The sequence below is a fragment of the Hibiscus syriacus genome, unplaced genomic scaffold, assembly GCF_006381635.1.
Source record: "Hibiscus syriacus cultivar Baekdansim isolate YM2019G1 unplaced genomic scaffold, ASM638163v2 tig00112344_pilon, whole genome shotgun sequence".
Classification (NCBI taxonomy): Eukaryota; Viridiplantae; Streptophyta; class Magnoliopsida; order Malvales; family Malvaceae; genus Hibiscus; species Hibiscus syriacus.
The window spans coordinates 1651152-1673949 of NW_024063307.1; the positions used below are offsets into that span (position 1 = coordinate 1651152).

The 22798-nt window shown below is 35.8% G+C and overlaps 4 protein-coding genes across 5 annotated transcripts; 3 read left to right on the top strand and 1 right to left on the bottom strand.

Moving 5' to 3' along the window:
- The first annotated feature begins 1247 nt into the window (after positions 1-1247).
- LOC120178193 (protein DETOXIFICATION 12-like) lies at positions 1248-3886 on the top strand. The gene is made up of 7 exons (XM_039184127.1): positions 1248-1581; positions 2085-2629; positions 2706-2792; positions 2909-2965; positions 3077-3315; positions 3414-3619; positions 3712-3886. Exons 1-7 carry the CDS (start codon positions 1306-1308, stop codon positions 3775-3777), a joined length of 1476 nt encoding a protein of 491 aa, XP_039040058.1. The 5' UTR covers positions 1248-1305; the 3' UTR covers positions 3778-3886.
- A 377-nt stretch (positions 3887-4263) lies between these two features.
- LOC120178191 (pentatricopeptide repeat-containing protein At1g22960, mitochondrial-like) lies at positions 4264-7293 on the top strand. The gene is made up of 2 exons (XM_039184126.1): positions 4264-6753; positions 6893-7293. Exon 1 carries the CDS (start codon positions 4434-4436, stop codon positions 6624-6626), a length of 2193 nt encoding a protein of 730 aa, XP_039040057.1. The 5' UTR covers positions 4264-4433; the 3' UTR covers positions 6627-6753; positions 6893-7293.
- Positions 7294-8972: 1679 nt separating this feature from the next.
- Positions 8973-10559, top strand: LOC120178242 (palmitoyl-acyl carrier protein thioesterase, chloroplastic-like). The gene is made up of 6 exons (XM_039184160.1): positions 8973-9338; positions 9444-9577; positions 9651-9764; positions 9843-10011; positions 10077-10145; positions 10236-10559. Exons 1-6 carry the CDS (start codon positions 8973-8975, stop codon positions 10557-10559), a joined length of 1176 nt encoding a protein of 391 aa, XP_039040091.1.
- A 647-nt stretch (positions 10560-11206) lies between these two features.
- LOC120178194 (4-sulfomuconolactone hydrolase-like) lies at positions 11207-14496 on the bottom strand. Of its 2 annotated transcripts, XM_039184128.1 has the most exons (10): positions 14224-14494; positions 14039-14110; positions 13890-13969; positions 13411-13510; positions 13267-13320; positions 12744-12821; positions 12481-12578; positions 12330-12387; positions 11728-11849; positions 11207-11536 (listed from the first exon to the last, which is right to left on the bottom strand). In XM_039184128.1, exons 1-10 carry the CDS (start codon positions 14425-14427, stop codon positions 11383-11385), a joined length of 1020 nt encoding a protein of 339 aa, XP_039040059.1. In that variant the 5' UTR covers positions 14428-14494; the 3' UTR covers positions 11207-11382. The 2 variants fall into 2 exon arrangements, with proteins under 2 accessions (XP_039040059.1, XP_039040060.1); XM_039184129.1 differs by lacking the exon at positions 13267-13320 and having other exon boundaries at positions 11383-11536; positions 14224-14496.
- Between the last annotated feature and the right edge of the window lie 8302 nt (positions 14497-22798).

A 22798-nucleotide genomic window follows, 5' to 3' on the forward strand; every position in this document is an offset into this window, starting at 1 on the left:
CCCATGGTGGAGCTTTTCTCTCTGCTTGTGAACTGCAGACAGCTTACTAATCAAGGCTAAGTGGATTAGAATTGACCTATACTACAATCATCATGGTGCTGATCTTAGATTGAAGTGGTCGATTGTGTTCTGGATTAGAATTAATACCTAGCATCATGGTACATACAATAGGATAGTTGGCTGATTGTTCTACAGTTCTTGATGCTAGAATACAAATATTTTTATGTATATAATTTTGATAAGATGCTGGTGCTATGTATTAATCAATGAGAAATGCATTATCAATTCATTTCCGTTATGAGATTCGAACTTGTATAGTTCTTCCCGTTTCGTGCTAGATTTGGAGCCTCTTCACATTGTTCTTCTGGGGCAGTCTTTCAGCCTCTGCTTTCACATTGAGCAACCAATCTGAAGGCTTAAAGAGAAAGCCGGTATTTCTAAAAAAAAAATCAGCCTAGTTCCTTTTCAAAAGATGCATCTAATTGATTCCTTGGACTTAATAACCATGTCAATTTGGTCCTTCGACTAACAAAATCCAACTGGTGTAACTGTTGAACTTACTAGCGTACAATAAATCAAGGGCTTTCTAGCATTAGGCCATGACTTGAAACATCTGATCAACGTCTACCAAGTTATGTTCCGTCAACCTATTTTGGTCAAATCCTAACTTCAACCAAAGGAAACCTCGACTTACCTCATTTCTATGCCTTCCATGAACATAGACTTCTGCAAGTGTTGGAGCATTGTTCGGATGTGGATAAATGTTCTGGACTAAACCTAAACAAGGTTTATCATAAATCCTAAAACTTTTTTAGGTTTAAGATTAGTTTAGAGGATATCTTTGTATTTGAGATTCAGAAATTTAAGTTTGTAAAATCAAGTTTGAATCTTACTACCGTTATTCTTAACGAACTATTTATAAATTTTTTATAAATTTCAATTGAGTTTAAGGTATGTCGTGACTTTAAACGGAAGATTCACCTCTAACCTTAACTTTTTTGTAAAACAAAAATAGTGGCGAAATCAATAATATTTTAATGAAAAATCTTTTACCATAAAACTATATGTATATGTCATCCCTGTGGCGCCACTGGGTGGAGGTGGATTATCACTTGTTTAAAGAAAGTTTGCGTTTTCTCGCCCAGTTTTGTCTGTTTGTTTACACGAAAAAGGGATGTCGCTTTCACGTGATACACGTCATTTCTAAACTAATAAAGCCAAACAAACGCCAAACCATGTCATCTTTCTATTGTGTCTCCAAATCCCCAAGTAAGGGCGGCTATTGCAACTTAGAGAGACGAAAGCATGAGGGTAGACACACAGGAGCAGAAGATAATGGAAGAGAGTTTAATACCCAAATTAGAGGAGGTGGAGAAGAACAACCCGTGGTTTTCATGGGCTGCTTTCGCCGGAGAAATACAAAGGGTGGGTTATCTTGCGGGGCCTATGGTGGCGGTGACCATATCTCAGTACCTCTTGCAAGTTATATCGACGATGATGGTGGGTCATCTCGGTGAGCTTGCTCTCTCTAGTTCTTCCATTGCCATCTCTCTCGCCGGGGTCACCGGCTTCAGTCTTCTTGTAAGTCAATTTGCATTTTGCTTCTACTTGGTCAACCTGTCATATTGTCATACCAATAGTGATGTTGAAAATTATCTTGTCTCTTTGTTTGTATGTTTATAGTCTTTTACTACTAGACAATTAGGTCTCCCCTTTACATTTTGTCTTTTTGTGGTTGGATCTCTTTACTTCTAGTAACATCATTTTTATTTTATAAGTTTTTTTTTTGGACCTTTGGTGCTTATGTCGACTTGAAAATTCTTTACTGTTCAGTTAATCCATTGGGCAGCAAATATGTGTGTTCACAGAAATTCCTTTATGCCTTTTGACCTGTAGTTATTCGATCACTACCTGTTTAACAAGTTAAAGAAAGAACAATAATTGAATGATTGGTTAGCTGCTGAGCCTAGACCAGCTGATGAACCGAGTTTGGATTACTGGAATTGTCAGTTGTCACCACTATTACTATCTGAACTTATAGAATATCAACCAACTAAGTTTCGTAATTTGCGTGTGATTATCAGCTAGGGATGGCCTGTGCATTGGAAACGCTGTGCGGACAAGCTTATGGAGCTCGACAGTACCGAAAAGTGGGAATCCATACCTACACTGCTATATTTTGTTTGATCTTAGTTTGCATCCCTCTGTCCCTCCTATGGCTATACATGGGAAGGTTACTTGTGTTCATTGGTCAAGATCCCTTAATTTCACGTGAAGCCGGCAAATTCATTCGGTGGCTTATCCCGGCGCTATTTGCCTATGCTACTTTTCAACCCCTTGTTCGCTATTTTCAAACACAAAGTTTGATCACTCCCATGCTCATATGCTCTTGTGCCAGTCTTCTAGTACATATACCTCTATGTTGGGCTCTGGTGTTCAAGTTTGGATTAGAAAATATAGGAGGAGCATTAGCAATTAGTATCTCAAACTGGTTAAATGCGATTTTCCTTGCACTTTATATGTGGTACTCTCCTGCCTGTGCAAAAACTCGTGTCCCCATTACGACGGAATTATTCCAAGGAATTAGAGAGTTTTTCCGTTTCGCTATCCCTTCTGCTGTTATGATTTGGTACGTTATCTCTTCTCCTCATATATGCCTAATCAGTTGAAGATCTGTAATGTCGTCTTTATTCAAACAATTGCAGCCTTGAATGGTGGTCATTTGAGCTACTTATCCTGCTGTCTGGGCTTTTACCACATCCAGAGCTGGAAACATCCGTCCTATCAGTGTGGTATGTTCATTTGCTATCGTTTTGGATCAATGCATCTGGTATTGTAATTATATGATTTTTCTATTGCATCATATTGTAATTATTCTACTAATAAGCTTTTCAACTTTCCCAATCAGTCTCAACACCCTTGCAACACTTTATTCCATACCATATGGATTTGGTGCAGCAGCAAGGTATGCCCTGATATGCATGCATGCACATACTTGTTTTGTATTTCTTTACTGATTAAATTTCAACTTTTTCATGCAATTGAACTTAGAATCATTTTCGGTGTGTATATGTAGTACTAGAGTTTCCAATGAACTAGGGGCAGGGAAACCCCAAGCAGCACGTGTAGCGGTATATGCTACTATGGCTCTTACGGTTTTAGAGACCCTTATAGTTTCTGGAACCCTGTTTGCAAGCCGACGTGTATTCGGTTATGTTTATAGCAACGAGAAGGAAGTGGTGGATTATGTGACAACCATGGCTCCCCTGGTTTGTGTGTCTGTTATTCTCGACAGCTTACAGGGTGTTCTTTCAGGTTAAACCCGTTATCTTTTCGGTGAACAATTAATTTACTTCCAATGAGATGAATGTTACAGTGTTGGTATTACAAATGTTTGCATTCTTGGATCACAGGTATTGCAAGGGGATGCGGTTGGCAGCATATAGGAGCTTATGTCAACCTGGGAGCATTTTACCTAGTCGGCATCCCTGTCGCCGCCACCCTCGGCTTCTGGTTACAGTTGAAAGGGATCGGCCTGTGGCTCGGTATCCAGTCCGGCGCTTTCACCCAAACAGTTCTGCTGGCCATTGTTACAAGTTGCATAAATTGGGAAAAACAGGTCTGTCATCCATTCTCAGAAATCTTTCATAATACCACAAATTAGCTTGATTAGTTATGTTCATGACAAAGGTTAGTCGTCTTCAACTGCAGGCAAGTAAAGCAAGGGAAAGGCTATTCCATGGAAGCTCATCAATGACAGAGAATGGAACCATGTGAGGCAGCGGAATTAATGAGAGAATTATTTTGGAACACAGAAATTTTATTACTGTGAGATATGTACTATTAATACAGTAATAGAAAGTACTGATCGAATAAATTGTTTTTGGATAAAGTAAAACAATTAAATGACATGAATTGTAATTAATTTAACCACATAATAAAATTTCATGTGCAGAATAGGTTTCAGAGTGAGAAATAAGGGGCTAACGATGGTATTAATCGACTACAAATGTTGTTCAAAATTTTAAGAAAAAAAAATAACTAAAATTAGTGCAAATAATTTAAGTTTAATTCAATTTAGATCAGTTTAATAAAATATTTCATCTAAATTATAAATATTTTTATCTATTTTTCTTAAAAATAAAATTTGAATTCAATAAAACCTTAGAACAAACCTAATAAAATATTAATGTTTAGTAATCTCTAACATAAAATAAAATAAGCAAAAAAAAAAAAGAAACAATTGGGGTGCGGCCTGAGATTAGCCACCAAACCCAGTGAGAGGTGAGAAGGTAGGCTACGCCGCCAATGGCAATTTTTCAAAACCCATTTTCCCTTTCGGTCTCCTTTACTTCCGTTGCCGTTAACATCTCCTCAGATTGAAAGAAGGATCGGTAGTGTTGTGGTTACAACAATCACCTTATGAATCCTCGATGACCCTTTGCATAAAAAGAGCTTCAAAATCTCTGGCCTCCATCGCCCCTCTCTCTCTCTCTTGCAAGTTCCCTTCCTCTTTCTCTCTTCTCCACAGCTTCCCTTCCCCAGCCCCCATCTCTCCCCTTGAACCCGACTCCTCCTCCGAAACCCATTACAAACAACTCGTCTTCAACACCATTGATGAAAAGCCCTGGGCATTTTGCAACACCAACTGGGTTTCCAATCACTTCCATTCCATCATTGTCGATCCCCATTTGTTTATCAAAGTTCTTAATTCGATGAGAGAAAGACCCGATATTGCTTTGAGGTTCTTTAGGTGGGTCGAGATGCAACCTGGTGTTAAAAGATCTGAGCTTGTCTTCTCCGTTATGCTTGATATTTTGGTTGAGAATAATTCGATGAGATCAGCTTATTGGGTCATGGAAAGGGTCATCGCGTTTGATATGCATAGTATTGCTGATGTCTTGATTTGTGGGTACTTGAAACTTGAGGTTACGGTTAAGTTGCTTGATCTTTTATTGATGATTTATTCCAATAAATTTATGGTTGATCGTTGTTTGTGGGTATTTAATAAGATGGTTAGAAATGGGTTGCTGCCGGATGTGAAGAACTGTAATAGGGTTCTTGCTATGCTTAGGGACAAATCTCTTGTAGCTAAAGCAAGCGATGTGTATAGGATGATGAAGGAATTTGGGATTAAGCCAACTATTGTTACTTATAATACCATGCTGAATTCCTTTTGCAAGGAAGGAGACGTGCAAAAAGCGATTGAGCTCTTATCAGAAATGCTGATGGAACGGTGTTTTCCAAATGAGGTGACTTATAATGTTTTAATTAATGGTTTAACAAAGAACTACAAATTAGAGCAAGCTGAGGGACTTATTAGGGAGATGTTGAAATTGGGACTGAAAGTTTCTGCATACACCTATAATCCTTTGATTTGTGGGTATTTTAAGAAAGGGTTGGTTGTTGAGGCCTTAAGCCTTAGGGAAGAGATGGTAAATAAAGGAGTTGATCATACAGTGGCAACATATAATACATTCATGTATGGCCTATGCAGGTGGGGAAGAATGGACGATGCCAGACAGCAGTTCAATGACATGCTGAAGAGGAATATGATACCAGATGTCATTTCATATAATACTCTAATGTATGGGTATTGCAGGATAGGAAACATTTGGGAGGCTTTTCACTTGTTCAATGAGTTAAGATTTCGAGGCCTTGTTCCTACTGTTGTTACGTATAATACTCTCATTGATGGTCTATGTAGAGCAGGGTACCTGGACCTTGCTCGGTATCTCAAGGATACCATGATTGGTCAGGGAATTTTCCCTGATGTTTTAACCTATACAATCTTGGTAAATGGATCCTACAATCTTGGCAATCTATCTGCGGCGAGGGATCTTTTCAATGAGATGTTGCATAATGGTTTGGAGCCTGATCGATTTGCTTATACAACTCAAATAGTAGGTGAATTGAAGCTTGGTGATCCTGCAAGAGCATTTAGTATAGAAGAACAAATGGTCGCAAAGGAATTACCACCTGATGTAATTAGCTATAACGTTTTTGTGCATTGGCATTGCAAATTGGGTGATCTCAAAGAAGCCTGTAATTTTTTGCACAAGATGATTAGCGTTGGTCTTCTTCCAGATCATGTAACATACACTACCATCATTCATGCTTACCTAGAAAGTGGGCAACTGAGGAAAGCTAGAGAAATGTTCCACGAGATGCTGAGCAAGGGCTTATCCCCATCAGTGGTAACTTACACAGTCTTAATTCATGGACATGCTGCTAAGGGTTTTTTAGCATTGGCATTTATGTATTTCTCAGAGATGCAGGAGAAAGGTGTTCTGCCAAATGTTATAACCTACAATGCTATGATAAACGGCCTTTGCAAAGTGAGGAGAATAGGTCAAGCTTACAAGTTTTTTGCTGAGATGGAAGCGAAAGGAATACTTCCTAATAAGTATAGCTACACCATACTAATAAACGAGAACTGTGACATTGGAAATTGGCAAGAGTCCTTTAGGTTGTACCAAGAAATGCTAGATAGAAAAATTCTGCCCGACTCTTGTACACACAATGTACTCTTGAAGCAAGTTGACAAGAACTGTAAATTGCATGCAGTTCGTCACCTAGAGACTTTAATTCTAGAATGTAAAGAAGCTGACAGCGTTGAGACTTGATATAGCCTTTAAGAGGGTTCTAGATTTCCCATGTAGATGGTGAGATCGATGCATACTTGATTTTGGAGAATTGTCGCATTCAATTTAAAGCTACTCCAAGGATCATTATCTAAATACCATTGGGCGAGTAAGCTTCACATGCTTCTCTCTCATTATTAATAGTAGTTTTTTTTTTTTTGTGCGGGAGAGTTTACAGAGTATGATATGCTTCATGTATAATTGCTGAGTTATTATTAATTTAACAATTTTACTTATCCTGTTTATAGGTTGATTTTGTAGCAGACCCACATCTTGTCAGTCAGCTGAGTATACAGATCTCCTTGTTGTCTTCTTGGGCCAGTACTTGGAGCTAATATTACACACTAAGTCAACAACAGGTATACAGATGAATTTAGTACTGTGTCAAGTTGTTTCAAATAAAATTTCTGATAAAATGTATTTTCATTCTTTTAATATTTTTGAGAAATGAGAAAGGTGTGATTGGACATGGGGTGAGGGCTCTTTTTGTAATATTGTAATGGCTATTGTCAAATTTTGATAGTCCCTCTTTTCCCCCCAAATTTTCAATTGGTTGTAAATCATTAATAAGAGGTTTCTAACTAGCTTTTATATTTTGACTCACATCATAGTTAAAGGTGGGATGAGCAGGGCAAGTTGAGGAGCAAACGTACCAAGAAATAAATTGGTTGGAGTTTTAAATGGAGTTACCTTTTTACAATAGTATTATAGGAAACCATGGCATCTGATGAGTTTCTGTTAATAGGTTGCATGGAAATAAATTGGTTTGGGTTTTAGTGTATTTTCCACAAGAATTTGGGGGTTATTGGTTCTGATTCCACTAGATTCTTCCATACTAGTAGTCTGTTTGCCCTGTCCTGTTTTAAATTTGGTATATTTTGGCTATCCATATTTCTTGCCATCTATTACAGGATCCAGTTCCTAAAAGGGACTGAGTTTTTTGGGGGGCTGAGTTGCTTTTTGATTAGAACACATGCTTGGGTGCCTTTTCTGTTTGCCCTTTAAGTTATAGAGATGTCGGTCTACGGTCTGATTCTTCAACTATATTTATCTAGTATACTATCACTGTCAAGAATGGAACCTTCTGGATGGTAGAAGCTGTTGAAAATCTGTACCCCGGTCTCCGATGTTATAATAATGTTGATACTTGGGTTGGGTTGCTGTTATTACTTTCCATGTTGTTAGTTTAGGGAGCAAAGCCATTGTGATTTGTGATACAGAAAGACAAACCACATCCACTACACAGGCCATGTAGGCTCGGTTCCTCTGGTTGTCAAAATTTGTGAATTGTTGGCTCCTCTTTGATAGACTGTTGCACAATGGGATTTTCCAGTTGCCACTCCTTTGTTGCAATGGGATCTTCATCTACTGTCCAAAGATTTTGAATAGCTCAGGTTGTATCAGGGCCTGGAGATCAGTTACTCTCAAACCTAAAGCCTTATTTAGAGTGGAAACGAATGTAATTCAGAGCAATCCTTTTTACTTCCAATTTATAATCGATCAGAATTTTCAGTTCTGTTAACTTTCTTTAGCTGTTAATCCTTTTAATGGGTAACAGTACTTGGATTAATTGCCCAAAGTCCAGTTGCTCCTCATCAATATTTTATCTAAAAATCTAATCTTTACAAAATAATATCATAAATAAATTATATAATTTTAGATGGTATTTGATATATTAAATAACATTACAAATCTTGTATATGCGAAAAAGAATATATATATATATATATATACCTGGTTATAAAGTCATTTAAATTGAAACCAATCAATATTATAGTATTATAACTAATTATAATTAAATTTGAATAGAAATTCGAACAAATATATTCAATTTTTCTAGTCGAAAAATTAAATAAAATTTGAAGGACAAAATATAGCTCATGAACTTGACTAACTTTAGTTTTTCCCCGCTTAATTCGACTCGACTTAATTGAATACTCATCATAAATTATAAAAGACATGGTAACGGTTGAGAATGAGTATCTTGGTCTCATAAACAAAACTTCCCATGGCTTGTTTGTTTATTGTCTACTTACCAACAATGGCTTAATAGTGTCGCTTGGAATTACTTGCTCCCTCGTAACAAACTAGAAGCGTACCGGACAACAAATCAACAATTTTCTCCTATTTGTCCTCCATCGATCCATCCTAGGATGCATCGCTTATTTAATTTCTGTTGTAATGAAAATCACTATAACGAAGCTCCCTCGTTATTGTCCTCTACAGGGACCTTGCCTTGGACAGGTCCGCCATGAAATCTCTATAAAAAATTCCAATGTACTTACTCTGTTTCAAACTTTCCAGACCTAGACTAGACCAGAGAAAGCAATGGCAGCAGCTGCTTTCTCCTGCTCAGTCTCTTTTCCCTTTAGATATTCTCGTAATGGCAATCGATATCACGGCAGAGTCGATATCAAAATCAACGCAAGTAGTTCTACAAGGCTACATCCATTGAACGAAATCACTGGAGCCAGAGAAGGTTCCTCTCCTCTTGCAACCACCACCGAAAACCTGCACGTAACTGAAGAGCAGATTCGGCAGAGGATCCCGACGAAGAAGCAGCTGGTCGATCCTTACCGTCAATGTCTCATCATAGAAAGGGGAGTCGGCTATAGACAGATGGTCGTTGTCCGGTCATACGAAGTTGGCCCTTACAAAACTGTTACCTTGGAGAGCCTGCTTAATCTTTTCCAGGTGATTATAGATTGAGAACATTAAAGTTTATCATACATACATACATATACGTGTGTGTGTGTGTAAAGATAACTTTGTAACATTGAGAAATGTTCATGTCTGTAGGAAACAGCATTAAGTCATGTATGGATGTCTGGACTTCTAAGCAATGGATTTGGAGCCACACATGGAATGATGAGGAACAGCCTCATATGGGTGGTCTCAAGAATGCACGTTCAAGTGGATCACTATCCAATATGGTCAGTCTTGCTGCATTGCATCTCTAAATAGACTCATCTTAATGATCTAAGTAGCTGCTAAGTAGAATTGCAGGGGTGAGGTATTGGAATTCGATACATTGGTCGGAGCATCGGGGAAGAACGGGATGCGGCGAGACTGGCTAGTTCGAAGTCAAGCCACAGGCATCACTTATGCACGTGCAACTAGGTATGATATTATGAATACCTCTTTAGCATACTCATCCTTAATTTCCCCCAAGGAACATCATAAAACTGCATGAAACAGCAATTGGGTCATGATGAACGAGAAAATGAGGCGACTGTCAAAGATGCCGGATGAAGTTAGAGATGAGATATCTCCTTGGTTTATAGAAAAACAAGCTATCACCGAAGACGTTCCCGAAAAGATCGTCAAGTTGGACGATAGCGCGAAATACATCAACTCCGACTTGAAGGTTTCGAAAGCTAAATAACGTGGCTGAAACAGAACAGGCTAAATAATCTCCAATTTACCTTGTAGCCAAGGAGGAGTGATTTGGACATGAACCACCATGTGAACAATGTCAAGTATGTAAGATGGATGCTCGAGGTAAACGAAAAACGATACGCCATCGATCGATATAACTCACTCGAATGCGATGTCGACCTTAAATCATCATTAGTTTCCTTTTTTATGCAGACAATCCCTGACAAATTCTTGGACTCTCATCAGCTATCTGGTATGGTATTAGAATATAGAAGGGAATGTGGGAGTTCAGATAGAGTTGAATCACTTTGCCAACCAGATGAAGATGAAATCCTAACAAATGGAGTGGAACAAAGCCTACTTAAAAACATGGTTTTGACTTCTGGAATCGTGGAAGGAAATGGATACTTAGGCCCCTTGGAGACGACGATGCACGGATATACTCATCTCCTCCAAACCAAAGGGAAGACACGGAAAGAAGAGATAGTTCGAGGAAGAACCAGATGGAGGAAAAAGTACTCTTTGACAAGCACATAAGGGATTTTACCAAGCTGATCCTGTTTGAACGTACGATGAAGGATAACATTCGAGTAAAAGGCAAAAGGCTTGGATATGCTTTACTCTGTATCCTAAGATGTTTGATTGTTGTGGACATGTGATCATGGGATTTGAATCATGCAAAACTGAGATGTCATGGAAGGTGTCATGCCCTGGGGTAGCTGGTGTACAAATTACCAATGATTAATTACAAAATTTAAATTCGTATATGTTACAGATAATAGTAGCCGTTTACAAGACAATAAAAAGAGAAACGAACACACATGTTATATAAAGAATTATTTTAAGAAAAACTAAAGGCAGCAGAGAAAAATTATATTATATCTACCTCAAAATGAAAAAAAAAAATATTCCAAGAGAATTTGTGTATCAAAATGCATATTTACCTTAATATAGACTTCTTCATTTCTTTCCATTCCATCATATGTTTCCATTAACCTTTCTTTCAAAATGAGAAATTACCCTACTACCACAAAAAAAATACCATTGCTTATGTATCTTAGTGCATTAAAAGATTTATTTTGATTGCAATATTTGAGAAATTTTGGAACCAAACATAAATTTTGAGAGACATCAAAAGATAAGAAAGTGGAGAGGACATATTTGATCCTGAAGCTCTACGGGCATTTATGCTTGAACGTAGGCTAATCTTTTTTATAGTTACAGCTGAATTGGATTGCATTCACTTATTTCAGTGACTTAAACATATAATAGATTAATTGAACGTCAGATGAACCGGTTAACTAGTCAAGCAAAGAAAAGACTCGTTACTAGAGATGAGCAAAGGCTGCTGCTTGCCTGCCTAAGGAAGCCATTGACCTTGAAACAGTTGCATTACTGTCTTCCCCATGATCCATTCTACCTCAGAAGATGACAAAGATGCCCGACTGGCGATATGACTCGCTGCTTCTTTCCCTCCTTTGTAGCCGCTTTCCGGAACAACAAATGGGAAATCGCTGCAATCGTACATTCAAAACCTCCATTATCTATACCCCACTCCAGCCAGACAACCGTTGCAGAGTTATAAAACACCACTGCTAGTGTGTGTGTGTGTGTGTCAAACATGAACCCTTTGAATGTGTAAACATTGTGTTGAAACTCCAATGAACAAAGAAGCAAAAAAAAATGATGCTAGACAGATATTTACCTTCCCCACATGACACGGTTTGCTCCGAAGTTTGAGACAACTTCAGCTAGAAGTGGAACTAAATCCTCATATGGGGGTGACATTCTTGAAACCCTGAACAAAGCACTGAATTTTACATATACCTGTACAATTAAAATTAAATCTGCATAAACTCGCGATGAATCTTACTTCAAATTAGGGTCACTAACAACCTTATGATCTATGGGTAGAGTGTAAGGCTTTTAGTTGTAGTGAACATTGGTCAACTCCTAGAAACATCAAATACCAAAAACAATGGCATTCACCAGCCAAATACATGTATAGATGATTAAAAAAGACTTGTAATAGATTTAAGTTAAGAAGAATAGCTCAGCGGAGCTAAACTGGAGCATATTTCTTTTAATATAACCTGACTTAGTTTTGCTGATATTCTAAAAGGCCTTGGGTATAGCCAAATTGAGGAAATTGAGGAAATTTGATGCTCTCCACCAGTGTACTAAAAAAATCTTTGCAATAGTCCAATAGCCGTTGCATCATGATGATGGTGGAATTGCTAAAATAGAAGGAAAAAGAATATCATTGTGAACTGATAAAGATTAGTGATTACGTATAACTCTTTATACCTGATGGAATCTAGACAGCTTTAAGAGCTCAGAAAAGGCAAGCTTTTCCTCGTCATTTCTGCAAGGAAATGAATATTAAATATTAAACATTGTCTTTACCTAGCAAAAGATTGAAATATTTCTCCCTAGAAAGACTAGTTACAAATGTTACGTTGGTGGTCTGCAGAAAGCCATATGATCAAGCAAAACGGCTGTTGAAGGAAATTCTGTGCATAGTTCCGTAATCTCTGAAATATGAAGATTGAGACCCTGAAAAAGTGAAGACGGTGTAACCCTTATCAACCAAATATAGATTCAGATTCAGAATAGCACTATGTCACTGGAATAAAATAGATTATGGAAATCAAATTGTATTACAACAGCTTCTTCATTTCCTTTTGAGTTGATTAAAGATAGTCTAGGGAACTGAAATACCTTCATGCACATGAAACCCACTGGCACTCCAAGCTCTCCTGCCCTTGAAAACATTGCCTTCCCAACTTCATTTGTCATCTGGGTATTGTGAAGCGAAATATAAGGAATATATGATTCATATCAAAGAAAAATCAAGTAAAAACCAACCGCTTTGTAAGAATATATGATTCGTAGCTGAAGTTTACAAGTCTATTATATGATAAATATTTAGTTCATACTTCACATGGCCAATTTCCCCTTGAAGTCTCTCTACCACTGAACATATATTAGAGGTTATCCTTTCCCAATATTCTTACTAAATACTTTAAGAAGAGATTTTATGTAACATTCTCAGTTAATCCAGAAAATGTTCTGTTTCTCGGTTAAACAAGACATCCTGACTTTTATTTTACAGACAGAACAGTTACTTCAATTAAAACCAAACATATGGGTTGAGTTTTTAGTGAACACTTCATAGATTTTAATTAACCAAATAGAAGACAAATTGCAGCCTAACAGCTTAAAAAGGTTTTGAAATTGATACCTGTTGACCGGAAGGCCATAAATAAGGATTAAAGCGAACAGCTCGATAACCATCCTAGCATAAAAAATCAGATCCTAAGAATGGTTTTCCCAAGAAGACATAACAAAAAAAGAGTTATCTAATAAAACAAAATAAATCAAAAACCTTCAAAATGAGATCTTCAAGCTGCTTAACCCCAGTTCCATTTTCTGCAGGATTCGCAAGGCAACAACCGACAAATTTTGTAGGGTGCTTCTTTAGGACACTATCAATCATCCATAAAACTGATATTAGGCATGGAACGCTTTCCTGGTTTGTACAAGCAACTGATAGTACAAGAACATCGACAAGCACATGAACCTTAGGTGACAACTGGACCATTCATTCATTCTATTATGATCTAAGGACCGGTTCCTGGAAGAAATTCAGCTAAAAGTGTAATAAAATGCTAAAAATTCCCAATCATTTGCTTCACCTATCTATCTGAAAGAATTTTCTGTGGTATGTAACTATGTCTATATCCACTTCACACCAATGCTTTCACATGACTTTATAGCTTAATTCACAAAATGAGAAGAAAACAATTAAACAAATTACCAGAAATCGGTAAATGTTAGTAATTAATCGTAAAATTCGAAACAGACCTGGTCACCAATGAATGATCAAACTTGTGATTGATTGGCTGGACGATGAGCGCACCATCAACACTTGCTTCTTCCATACACTGCAGGGAGAGACAGAGAAAAAAATCAAGGACACAGAGAATAAATAAGCAAAAGGATAGTCATCTTACCTGGAACAAGAAATCCAAATGTCCAGGCAAAGTAGATTCTTGGCCAGGAAAGTAAGGATATTTATCAGCAGCCTGTACACACAAACACAAAAGGAGGAAAAGGGAAAGGCGTCCTCAGTTGCTGTTAATCCATCCTCTAAATTTGGTTAACCGAGAAACTTTGGTGCATGGAGGGGTTCGATTACCTCTTGAGGGGATGCCCATACGTGCAAATGTGAATCGATGGTCTTGCCTCTGCCTTGGGCTTCAGTGGACGCCATTTTTGTTGCAGAAGCTTTGAATTGTCTTCTACTGTACGGGGAAGACGGGACAGCGAAGGAGCGCAGTTGAGCGTGACAGCACTCAGCTAAGAAGATGGAACCTGGAATCAGAGTCTTCACCAATGCCATAACTCGAGTATAGATAATGGGTAGACCACGAATTAACCAGAACTGAGCCCAGCTAGTTCGCCCAAACCCAACCACCTCTCAATTATCATCGCACCTGGCAGAATCTTCCTGCAAAACATAATCTTTAAATATTTTCATATATAATTTAAAACGATATTTATATTGCTTAATTTTTGTTATTTAAAAATATAATATTTTTATACAAATAAAATTTATTAGTTTTATTAGAAAGAAAAAAATATTTACAATTATAATAAAGTTTATAAACTAAAAACATAATTAAAATATTTTTTATAAACATTGACACGATAAATTAGCCACTTGAGATCATGCAATGATCATAAAAGGAAAATATTAAATCACATGAAAAAATTGAAACAAAAGACATAAACAAATTTGATTGTACCCGTAAACGAACTACAATAGGGTATTAAACTATTGAAATATCATCGACAATCTCAAATCAGAATCGAGCATCGTGAGAAAATTATCTTCGAACACAAATTGCGTATTCAAGTCCAATCTGATGGTCCAAAGCAAGGAATATCAACAAAATAATAAATAAGTGTCATCTTAATTAGTCGAATCGACATTAAATCTAACTCTAAAAATTAAATGCAAAGAATAAGCAAATGACTAATAAAAAAAAGAAAATGTGTCATAAAAATAAAAAAATGTGTCACAAATATAAAATTATTAAAAATTTAAAAAACAAATGTGTAATATAAAAAACTAAATGAAAAATAAAGAATCTAGACGGTTTGATATCATCGCATGTGAAACAAAACGAAAAAAAGGGAAAAATGATTGCCTTTGGTTTAAAAAGAAAAGAAGAAATGATTATATAAATATTTAATTTTATTTAATTTTATATCTTTTCAGACTAAATATATTTTTTAGTATCTAAAGTATATTTTAAAATATGATTTGATGTTTAAAGAATTTTTATGTTAATAATATGTGTATAATATATTTTCTCGGTTACACTTTTAGTTACCTACCATTATTTTTTTTTAACTTTTAGATACATACTGCTATATTTTTTAAATTTTTATCAATAATAAAAATATTATTTTTTCAAAAAGGAAAAAAATTAAACCCCTTCGTCGTCCCTCTTCTTCCTATCCCCCACCACCGAAAGCGAGAGGTCACCACCGGTTGGATTTTGTTCGGAGTAGGATGAAGAACTCAACAGGTCCGACTGTGTAACGTACAGATGACTGTAGCCGTTAAGATTGCAAGAAAACAACAACGAAAAACCTATAAATCCGACGACCTTTGCGGTATTTTTATGATATGGTTGGCGCAGTTTTACGGTGGGTGAGGGACTAAGTTTTGGTTGTGATAGTGAGACAATTTTTATGGTGTCAATAGTGATGACCCATGGACCGAAGGTGGCCGATTGACGATGGAAGAGGTGAAATTTAGGGGGTTTTGATTTTTTTTAATTATAATATTAAGTTTTTTAAAATAATTTTTTTTTAATTTTATATGCTGACAGTCAAATTTAACGGTCGTTACGGTTCAAACACTTAAAAGTGTAATGTTAACATTATTAAACACTTATTGTTGGAGAAAAAGGTATTTTAAGCATTAAATCATATTTTTTCGAGTATCAACTTATTATTATTATTATTTTGAATGAAACTCATGAGTCCCATTAAAAACTCCTTCTAAACCTAGTAAGGGGAAAATAATGCCCAAATATATTAATCAAAGATCAATGACATCGTTTTTAACATTCTGAACAATGATGTCGGGACAAACCGACTCAAAAAACAAAGAACCACTCGAATTTAAAGCCCAACTGGCTAATGCATGAGCAACCTGATTACACTCTCTAGGAGTATACAAAATACAAAAACGAGAGTGATCCTGAAAAATAGTACGAGCCTCTTGAACATACACCCCGAGGGTAAAAATATCTGTAGAAGTTCGTGTAATCTTATGGACGAGCATCAAGGAATCAGTTTCAAACTGAACATCAGACCATCTCATATCACAAGCCATTCTAAGACCAGCGAGTAAAGCAGATAGTTCCGCAAAACCCGCCTCAAAACATCCAACAGAAGACTGGGCCAAACCACCACAAACTTGTCCACACTTATCACGAGCAACAACTCCAATTGCATACAATCGGCGCTCTGCAACAAAGGCACCATCAACATTCACTTTGATAACTCCCTCCAAAGGTGGAGTTCATCATATAGCAATATTTGTAGACCGTTGTTTATTCATCCCCACACTAATAGCCCTTAAATAGTCCTGATGTAGAATCTTTGCATTAGTCACCAAGAGCCACGCCGATTGTAACCTGTCATAATTAACAAAGGAGTTTCGATTATTCCAGACATTCCACAGAATTATCAAAAAACCAGCAAAAGCATCAATTCCTAGAATAGAGAATACTTCCTCCATCCATAATAAAGGACTATCCATAATACTTAAAAATATAGAATGAGGCAGATCTGCTAGACATAAAGTCTCAAAAGTTACAGGACAGTCCCTCATGACATGTATAATCGTCTCCTCCCCATTACAACACATAGGACAAATTCTATCACCAAAACCAACACTTTTAAGCCGACTACCCACATGTAATACATTCTGGGCAACCCGCCAAGCAAACACAGGTATCTTAGGAAGAATTTTCAATTTAGCCATAACTGACCACAATTTAAACTTTCTCTCATTATCATGATGTCGTTTCTGTAACCGCCAATAACCAGATCTAACTGAGTAGATACCCAAATCATGGTTAGCCCACACATCTTCAGCACAATGTGTAATAGGAACTGAAAGAATCTGCATAGTATCTTCCTTAGAAAACAACCTATAAATCAAATATTCATTCCAAACTACTCGGCCTACTAGTGTGAAAAAGGGTGTTGAATATATTTTTGTTATGGAATCAGCTCCATTGACTTGTCCAGTTGCTCTTATGGTTGATCGTGGTAACCGACCAAATTTGGTGGAAGGTTTCTCACATGTTGTTGATGGTGCACAAGTTAACAAGGAGGTCGAATGTGTGGTTCCCATTGAAAATAATAAATTGAGTCCATTATCGCCGATCGAATCTGGTCAAATTTTGGAGAATACAAGTACAGAGGTAGTGGTCGACAACCCTTTAGTAGGAGATATATCCAATAAAACTGTAGTTTTGAAGGATACTGAATATTCAAATACTCCTATTATGATGTTAAAACTAGTAATGATGGTCAATATATTTTAACAAATCGTTTGTCTTCAAAAAATGATGATGGGATTGTAACACCCTCAACCCGTATCCGACCCGGATACAAGTCTCAGGTGTCACATTGACTTTTCAAACTTTAAACTTTTAACGAAAACCAATAAAATTTAAAACTTTTATTAAAATAACATTATCATTGTACACGAGTTAACCAAAACAAGACAAAACTAATCAGAGCATTTGTAACTAACACTTTTCTTACATGCCAACACACTACATACAACAAAATACCTACTATGACTTTCCTTCTGATTTGATCGATGAGTGGAGATATGTTGATCTGCAAATTCCTATTCTTGATTCTCATGCTCTTCGAAACCTGTGTGTAAAAACACTTACACGCTAAGTCATAGACTTAGTGAGGCATAATTGCATAAAAAAGAATTACTAAAAATATAAACATGTCGTCTACTATCCAAACGCAATTATACTATCATACCATCATTTATTATACCACATATGAGACAATATAAATCATAATAATACCATATTAAGATACAATTATATACATCCTCGTTATGTCCTATTTAAGCCCATATACACTGTTAAGAACCCAAGGTATAAGAGTATTATGAGGTTGTGCACACGTATGTTGTCACCACAGCTCAATGAATGTTGCGAAGGACCTATCCAGAGGTCATAAAGATCCTCGGTAACTATCCAGAGGTCATAAAGATCCTCGGTAACTGTCCATAGGTCCCGAAGAACCTAGGTAAACTATTCATATGTTTCTTAGAACATAGGTATACTGTCCATATGTCTCGAAAGACATAGGTAGTTCTTTGACTCTTGGCATGCCAACTATACCTACAGTTCTCATAACTCATATCATGGGCATTGTCTTTTACCTTATTACATATTCACACATCATATCACATTTTTCTTTTCCTATAGCTCTTTATCACATGTTCATATGATCATCTTATCACCTATACCTTTTCATATAACCATTACATACATATATACATACATGTCATCATTTATGTTTTTATTATACTCCTATAGTATTATCCTTCATCTCTTTTATCTCTTGTTCATTTTTCATCCAATAACTTATATAAATGTATATATATCACGTGTACTAGTTCCTAGGTCCCATTACACTAGCATATTTTCATATATTTGTAATCATATAGTATATTTTTCATATAATTCATGTCACATCTCATATGATTTCATATTCATATGTTATATATTTCATATTCTTTCTTATGTCCTTTCCATACTTCTTATTTCATATTCTTATGAAATCATATTGATCATTTTAACTATTTCACATATTTAACACATTTATCTACATATTTACATAACTCATATAATATATATATATATACTGTAACATGTCAATACATATGCTCATTCATACATATAAACCATAAAAAACACATCACACACACTTCATATACCTAATATAGATATCTCGTAACTCATTCAATCCCATATGACACATACATTCATATATAAGCTCTAATCTGGAAAATAGACTTACCACAATCTGCATAGTATATCCCATAATGCATATGGTATGAATTCATATCATCTTTAATAATATCGAATGAATCATGTATCAAGTGAGGTAGATACTATTTTTTTTATTTAAGATGGAAAGAGTTAGCGTTGACTAACAAGATTATGGAACGGAATGCATTGAAATTACAAGATTTCAAGATATGGTAGGTTATAATAACCAAATATGAAGTGAATCAGGATACAGTTGTATACTGTGATTATAGTAAAGTGATAGAGTGAAGGAAGTGAGGATTCAAATGTTTGAGTAAAACTAAGGATTGATAAGAAGAGTTTAAGTATGGGTACATCAATGATCAGTTTATAAATAAAGGAAGTTAGAATGTTTGTGCATCAGTGCACCGATAGGGAATGCATCGATACACTGTGCAGTGCATCGATGCATACCTTCATTAAAAGATGAAATGAGATTTTCTTTTAGCTTAAGAAGTGACAATTTAGAAGATATCAATTAGTATACTGATGTGTATCAATGTATTATTATGATGTAGATATAGAATAAAGCTTGTTCCGGAACAATATAAGGATTAAGATTGATTCAAAGCAAACAAGGCTAAGGTGAGTGCACATTATTTAGTATATGAGGTTCAATGGAAAATAAGACTTGCGATAAGTCTATTTCCAATAGTGAAAAATATGAATTCATAGAAGTATGTATTTGTTATGATTTATATATGTGCATGAGTATATGTTTATGTGATAATATGATAAGATGACAATGATTTACATGTCATATTAACACATGAGAAATGTTATGAGCCATATGAAAGAGAAAGTATATGTGATAGATGAGGGTGAATCCTATGTTTATATGAATATGAACTCATATAAGAACTGACATGAACTACGTGATTACATGTATATGTTAATGAACCCATGAGCTTATATGAATATATGATATGGTTACATGAATATGTAAAAGGATATAAAAGATAATGCCCATGTTATGTGTCATGAGAGCTAGGGGTATAGTTGGCATACCAAGAGTCGAGGGTCTATGTGGTCCTTCGGGACATATATGTATTCTTTGGAACATGTGTGAAGTATGGTGAGACACATACTTGATCCTTGGCATATATATATGATTCTTAAGGAATGATATGTGGTCCTTCGGGACATATATGTATTCTTTGGAACATGTGTGAAGTCTGGTGAGACACATACTTGATCCCTAGTATATGTATATGATTCTTAAGGAATGATATGTGGTCCTTATGGACATTATTATATGGCACTACGGTGCAATTCTACGCGGCACTCTGGTGCAATTATATATAGTACTTCGGTGCAATTATATGAGCTGTGGTGACAGCATTAGTGCACAACCTCTATGTACTCGCATATCTTTAGTTCTCACATGTGTATCATGGGCTATTAAATAGATAATATTAATAAAGTGATATGATAATATGTTTGTTTCCTTGTGGAATTTCATGTGTGATATTGATTGTACAAATGATAACTTATAAGACCATATGATGAAATGAATCAATGATAGTATATATATATAATTTACATGACATGATATGTATATGTGCAATTGGTTATGGTATATGTTATATGATATGGACATAAGAGATCATAGGAACATGAGATAAGAGATATGAATGATAATGACATATATGTATGCATATATTTGTTACATGTAAAAGTATGAGTGGTATGAAATGATAGTAGTAATTGTTTAGGTATGATTATTAGTTACCGTTTACCTTATATGTTTATATGCCTCACTAAGTCTTTGACTTAGCGTGTAAGTGATTTACACGTAGGTTTCGAGAATAGTAAAGAGCAATGTGGAGCAAGACATGTCAGTTCTCCTTACTAAAGGTCAGATCAGAAAAGAGGTGAATAATATGTATTTTAGTATATAAAGTTATAGTTGGCATGTTTTCAAAAGAAAATATTGTTTAAGCTATGAACAGTTTTATAAATGTTTCGAATAGTTATATGTAAATAAATAAGTGAAATATACACGCTCTGATTGGTTTTGTAATAATGAAAATATCTTTTATGTAAATTAGTCATTTATATGTTATAAAAGTTTTAAATTACTCACTATTTTATACAAGTACATGTTTTAAAAGGTCAATGTGACACCTCAGATTCGTATACGGGTCGGATTCGGGTTGGAGTGTTACAGGGATGAGCAGCTCTAAAAACTCTGTGGTGGCGGTTGAGGCTCAACCCTGCGGTGATCAATGATTGTCTTGTGTTGGAACTGTCGTGATTTAAACAACACGACGACAGTTCATGCGATTGGCCGATATATCGGTCTTAAGAGTGCAAATGTTGTTTTCTTAAGCGATACTAGAATAAAACAAAACAATAGTAACTATATACGTTGTAAGCTTATTATGGATAATTGTTTCGTTGTAGACAAAAGCAATGATTGCACTGGGCTAATGCTTTTATGGAATAATAATATTAATGTCTCGATTTTATCGTATTTTCGGTTTCATATTGATTCTATCATTGATAATGGCACTAGCAAATTTCATTTCTCATGTTTATATGCAAGTCACCATGATAATCTCAAGATTGAGGTTTTGTTCACTATTTATTCTTTACGAAATGCTTCTAATTTTCCATGGTTATTGGATGGGGATCTTAATGCAATCCTTCATGATTCTGAAAAACAAGGTGGGCGAAGGAAATCAAGTGTTCAAATAGATGAGTTTCGTATGGTGCTTGCCAATAATGGTTTATTTGATGTTAAACCTGCTAGAGGTTGGTTTACGTGGGCAAATCATGCTATTAATGAACGTATTGATCGTTTTGTTGCTTCCCAAAGTTGGCTACAAGTATTTCCAAATGGTAAGGTATTTACTGAGTTTGCTGAAATTTTTGATCATTGTTATTTATTAATGGATACTGCTTGGGTTCAACCTTCATCCAGGGATTGAGGTGATGATTATTTTCGTTTTGAACAATGTTGGGCTTCTGAGGAAGCTTGTAGAATATTAGTTAAGGCCGATTGGGATCTACCTTATTATGATATTCTAGATAAAATTGATGAGGTTGGGTTAAAACTTAGTTCTTGGCAAAAGGTTTGTTTGGCTACCTCTCGTGGCAGAATTCAAGTTCTTCGGAATAAAATTAATTATTCTTTCAGCCGTCATACTTTGGAGGCAGAATTGTAGAATCTCAAAAGAGATAAAGAGGAATTGCATCTTTTGCTTAATAAAGAGGATGTGTATTGGATGCAAAGGTCTCGAGTTCAATGGTTGGCTAATAGAGATCGAAATACTTCCTATTTTCATGCTCGTGCTAATGGTTGTCGTAAGAAAAATTATGTTCGGGGCTTATTGGATAAAAATGGCATCTGAAAGAAAGGTAAGCAGAATATTAAGGATATTGCAGTTAAATATTTTCAGGATTTATTTGCATCTGCGAGTATTGTCTCTGATGATTCTGTTATTGATGCTATTGATACGGTCATTATTAATGAAATGAATTGTGTGCTTTGTGCGGATTTTACTACTGATGAAATCGTTAAAGATTTTCGTGATATTCATCCGCGAAAGGCACCTGGCATTGATGGTCTTCCAGCGAGTTTCTATCGATTGTATTGGGATATTATTAGGGCAA

Coding starts and splice junctions, on each gene's coding strand:
- LOC120178193 (XM_039184127.1), top strand. CDS start 1,306: ATGAGGGTAGACACACAGGAGCAGAAGATAATGGAAGAGAGTTTAATA. Junction 2,793..2,908: donor ACATCCGTCCTATCAGTGTG/GTATGTTCATTT, acceptor TTTCCCAATCAG/TCTCAACACCCTTGCAACAC. Junction 3,316..3,413: donor CTTACAGGGTGTTCTTTCAG/GTTAAACCCGTT, acceptor CTTGGATCACAG/GTATTGCAAGGGGATGCGGT.
- LOC120178194 (XM_039184128.1), bottom strand. CDS start 14,427: ATGGCATTGGTGAAGACTCTGATTCCAGGTTCCATCTTCTTAGCTGAG. Junction 13,321..13,410: donor TTGAAGATCTCATTTTGAAG/GTTTTTGATTTA, acceptor TTTTTATGCTAG/GATGGTTATCGAGCTGTTCG. Junction 12,579..12,743: donor TGGGTTTCATGTGCATGAAG/GTATTTCAGTTC, acceptor TCACTTTTTCAG/GGTCTCAATCTTCATATTTC.
- LOC120178191 (XM_039184126.1), top strand. CDS start 4,434: ATGACCCTTTGCATAAAAAGAGCTTCAAAATCTCTGGCCTCCATCGCC.
- LOC120178242 (XM_039184160.1), top strand. CDS start 8,973: ATGGCAGCAGCTGCTTTCTCCTGCTCAGTCTCTTTTCCCTTTAGATAT. Junction 9,765..9,842: donor ACTTATGCACGTGCAACTAG/GTATGATATTAT, acceptor TGCATGAAACAG/CAATTGGGTCATGATGAACG. Junction 10,146..10,235: donor ATGTAAGATGGATGCTCGAG/GTAAACGAAAAA, acceptor TTTTTTATGCAG/ACAATCCCTGACAAATTCTT.